This window comes from Populus euphratica, unplaced genomic scaffold (assembly GCF_000495115.2).
Source record: "Populus euphratica unplaced genomic scaffold, PopEup_1.0 scaffold241.1, whole genome shotgun sequence".
Lineage (NCBI taxonomy): Eukaryota > Viridiplantae > Streptophyta > Magnoliopsida > Malpighiales > Salicaceae > Populus > Populus euphratica.
This window is the reverse complement of record NW_011500067.1, coordinates 20,653-24,957: the sequence shown is the minus strand read 5'-3', so window position 1 is coordinate 24,957 and position 4,305 is coordinate 20,653. Positions and strand designations below refer to the sequence as shown.

At 43.2% G+C, this 4,305-nt stretch overlaps 1 protein-coding gene across 1 annotated transcript; it reads left to right on the top strand.

Moving 5' to 3' along the window:
* Positions 1 to 422: 422 nt before the first annotated feature.
* Positions 423 to 3,809, top strand: LOC105108282 (uncharacterized). Its single transcript, XM_011002534.1, has 3 exons — positions 423 to 1,097; positions 1,717 to 2,547; positions 2,685 to 3,809. The coding sequence occupies exons 1-3, from the start codon at positions 423 to 425 to the stop codon at positions 3,807 to 3,809; spliced, it is 2,631 nt and encodes an 876-aa protein (XP_011000836.1).
* The last annotated feature ends 496 nt before the right edge of the window (positions 3,810 to 4,305 follow it).

The window sequence follows — 4,305 nt, the reverse complement described above, 5'->3', positions numbered from 1 at the left end:
TTTTAATCGATTCTTTTATCGCAGGTTTAAAAGATGATATACGGATAGATGTACAAGTTAAACAACCAAAGACTCTCTCGGAAACCATCAGTGTAGCCCATCTCATTTAGGAAAGAAATTTGTTGCAGCAGAAGCCAAGCTCTAATTTTCGTTTAGCAATGCCAAACTACAATCACAAGTCACAACCAACAACAACAGTGGGTCTTCTTGGGCCACCACCGATGCAACCTGCAACCCAAACAGTCGGAACCAAGTTTCAAGGCCCTATTCGACGCATCACTAGTCAGGAAGCCAGGGAAAGATGAGAGAAGGGTTTGTGTTTCTATTGTGATGAAAAATTCACTCCTGGACACCGGTGCACCAGGCCACAATTGTTCATGCTGGAAGACATACCCTTTGAAGATGGACCAGCAGACATAGACATGGAAATTAAGAACACTGTAGACGATGCCATTCCAGAAATTTCCTTCCATGCTTTGGCTGGAACGACTCATCCACAAACCTTTCGAGTGATTGGAAAGGTAGGAAACAAAGATTTAACGGTCCTAATCGATGGGGGCAGTACCCATAACTTCATCGATCAAGCGGTTGCAACCAAACTTGGGTTACCAGTAATTCGTGACAAGGTGTTTCGGGTAACTGTTGGAAACAAAGAAATTATCGAGTGTACAAGGCGGTGTATAGGGCTTCTACTTAATATACAGGGGTTGTCGATTCAAGCTGATTTTTATGTTTTACCCGTTGCAGCGTGTCAAGCCGTGTTGGGAGTGCAATGGCTAGAAACATTGGGTCCGATTGAGACAGATTACAAACAACTAAGCATGTCCTTCTGTCAGGCAGGGAAATCACATACCATTCGGGGCTTGCAACGATTCAAGCTAGCTCCTATGACTGAGAAGGAATTGCTGCACCACTTAGGCCCTAGATTTTTCCTTCATGTGATGTCAACAACAACCCAACCAGAACCAACCACACACATTTCAGCCGACCTGCAAAGGTTATTGACAGAGTTTGATCACCTATTCAAGGAGCCATCCAGGTTGCCACCATTACGGAGCCATGATCACCACATTTCCCTGCTTCCAAATCAGCCACCGGTCAGTACGAGACCCTATAGGTACCCTCATTATAAAAAAAACGAGATAGAAAAATTGGTGAGTGAATTTCTTGCATCCGACATCATTCGTCCTAGCCGAAGCCCATTTTCATCACCAGTTTTGTTGATAAAAAAATCTGATGGCTCATAGTGATTTTGCATTGATTATCATGCTCTCAATGACATCACGATTAAAGATAAGTTTCCGATCCCAATTATTGATGAGTTATTGGATGAATTGTAAGGTGCAAAATATTTTTCAAAGTTGGATTTGAGGTCTGGCTATCATCAGATAAGAGTCTGTGATGATGACATCTCAAAAACTACCTTTTGCACTCATGACGACCATTATGAGTTCCTTGTGATGCCCTTCGGTTTGACTAACACTCCCGCTACCTTTCAAAACTTAATGAACGACATATTTCGACCTCATTTATGAAGGTTTGTCTTGGTTTTTTTTTTATGATATTCTTGTATACAGCAGGTCTTGGGATGAGCATTTACGGCATCTAAAAGTGGTCCTCCAACTTCTATCCACTCATCAGTTGTTTGTCAAAGCATCCAAGTGCCAATTTGGGGTTTTAATGGTCGACTACTTAGGCCATCAAATTTCATGGTAGGGTGTTGCTGTGGATCCAAATAAAATCAATTCAGTCCAACAATGGCCTGTGCCAACCTCAGCAAAGGGGGTTCGTGGATTCCTTGGTTTCGCGGGTTACTATCGGAAATTCGTCCGTGATTTTGGTTCAATTGCTGCATCTCTAACACAACTCTTAACCAAGGATGGTTTTTGGTGGACAACTGAATCTCAGGAAGCCTTTGTGAAATTGAAGACAACCCTTGTTACTCCTCTAGTTTTACGTCTTCCAGATTTTCAAAAGCCCTTTGTTGTCGAATGCGATGCAAGCGGAACAGGTCTGGGAGCTATACTGTCACAAAATGACCAACCCATTGCGTTCTTTAGCGAAGCCTTGAAAGGGTCAGCAAGGGCACTGTCAACTTACGATAAGGAAATGTTGGCGGTGGTGAAAGCTGTGCGCAAGTGGCGACCGTATTTGTTGGGCAAGCCGTTTGTAATCAAAACTGACCACCAAAGTTTGAAATACTTACTTGAGCAGCGTATTTTGACTCCTTCCCAAGCTAGATGGCTGCCCAAACTTATGGGCTATGACTACACCATACTATACAAACGTGGCAGAGATAATCAAGGTCCGGATGCTCTATCTCGAGTTAACTTGCTTCAGTTTCAGGCCCTTACGCTACCCTCTGCAGACTGGTGGCCCTCCCTGCAACAAGAGGTAATTGACAATCCCTATTATGCCACCTTGAGCAAGAATGCTTCATCTAATTGTTTTGGTAGAGATGGAGTTTGGATGGAAAACGGTAAAGTCCACTTGAGCCCAAACTCCTCTTTACTCCCTGCAGTATTAGCAGACGCACACTCATCGCCGGTAGGAAGACATTTTGGCTATCTTAAAACCATCAACTGAGTTAGCTTAAGTTTTATATGGTTGGGGTTACGCACCGCTGTGAAGGAATTCATCCGAAACTGCATGGTCTGTCAACGTTGCAAGTATGACACTCTTAGACTAGCAGGGTTGCTGCAGCCCTAGCTATTCCGGATCGTATCTGGACTGACATATCCATGGATTTCATCGACGAGCTGCCGTCCTCCCAAAACCATGATACGATTATGGTGGTAGTAGATCGATTGTCCAAATTGGCTCATTTGGTGCCTCTCAAGCACCCTTACACAACATTATCTGTAGCCAAGGCTTTCATTTCTAACATTGTACGGTTACATGGAATGCCTCTCTCGATTGGTAGTGATCGCGACCGAATCTTTCTCAGTAATTTCTGGTGGTCCCTTTTTCAGTTGCACGACACTGCTCTTTGTTACAACTCCAGCTATCATCCACAGTCGGATGGACAAACCGAGGTAATAAACCGTATCCTCGAGCAGTACCTTCGCTGCTACACATATGATAATCCAAAAAAATGGTTGGAATGGTTGTCGTGGGCTGAGTTTAGCTACAATACTTCAGTTCATTCGTCAACCAAAATAACTCCTTTCGAAGCTGTCTATGACGTTCCCCCGCCTTCTATGATTTTGTATATTCCAGGTACTACCAAGGTCCAGGCTGTTGACGATATGCTGCGCTCAAGGGATGAAATTCTTCGTGATCTTCGAAAAAATTTTGTTGCTACCCAGGTTCGAATGAAGTGCCAGGCTGATCGTCACCGACAAGAGGTTTTCTTTGAGGTAGGAGACTATGTTTATTTACGTCTACAGCTGTATCGTCAAAAATCTGTAGCGTTTCGGAGTTCGTTGAAGTTGTCTCCTCGATTCTTTGGTCCCTTCAAAATTCTTGCAAGAGTAGGGACAGTTGCATATAAGCTGGACTTGCCAATTGGGGCACAAATTCACAACGTGTTCCATGTCAGTTTACTAAGGAAACATGTTGGTCCGCTCGACTTACCTATAGTGTCATTACCTCCTGTTTCTGCTGATGTCCAAATTTTACCAGAACCTAAAGTCATTTTGGATCGAAGGGTGGTTCAGAAGGGCAAGTATAGACTGAAAACTGAAGTATTGGTTCAATGGAAGGGCGCTTCCCATGAAGATGTGACATGGGAGAATTTATGGGGATTCTCTAAGACCTATCCAGATTTCCGCCTTGAGGACAAGGACGCTCCAAGGGTAGGGGAATGATATGAATTAGATCTGGTGGCCTTAAGGTACACGTGGGGTTGGACCAAGTCAGAAGGATTATTGCAGTATTTGTTGGGTAGGCCTTGAGGTACACGTGGGGTTGGACCAAGTCAGAAGGATTATTGCAGTATTTGTTAGGTAATGGGTTTATTGCACTAGAATCGGTCAAATAAATAAAGGTTGTTAGTATGGGGCTCCATATCTTTAGCAGCCACTCTGTTAGGATTTCCTGTTTTATTGCTATTTTCTTGCCTTGTCAGTTGTAATGCTTGCTGGCCTATTTAGACAGCAAAGAAAACGGAATAAAGTATCGAATTAAAAAATTAAACACTCTTCAACCTCTGTTATTCTTCTTCTTCTTTCCTACCTAAAATTAATCTTATCACTAGCTCTCTGTGGATATGACCTCGATCTTACCGAGTTAATTGCTACATCGCACACTTGTGCACTTGCAAGTTAAAATAAGCAGATCATAAAAAGCGGTCAAGCAGAGGGG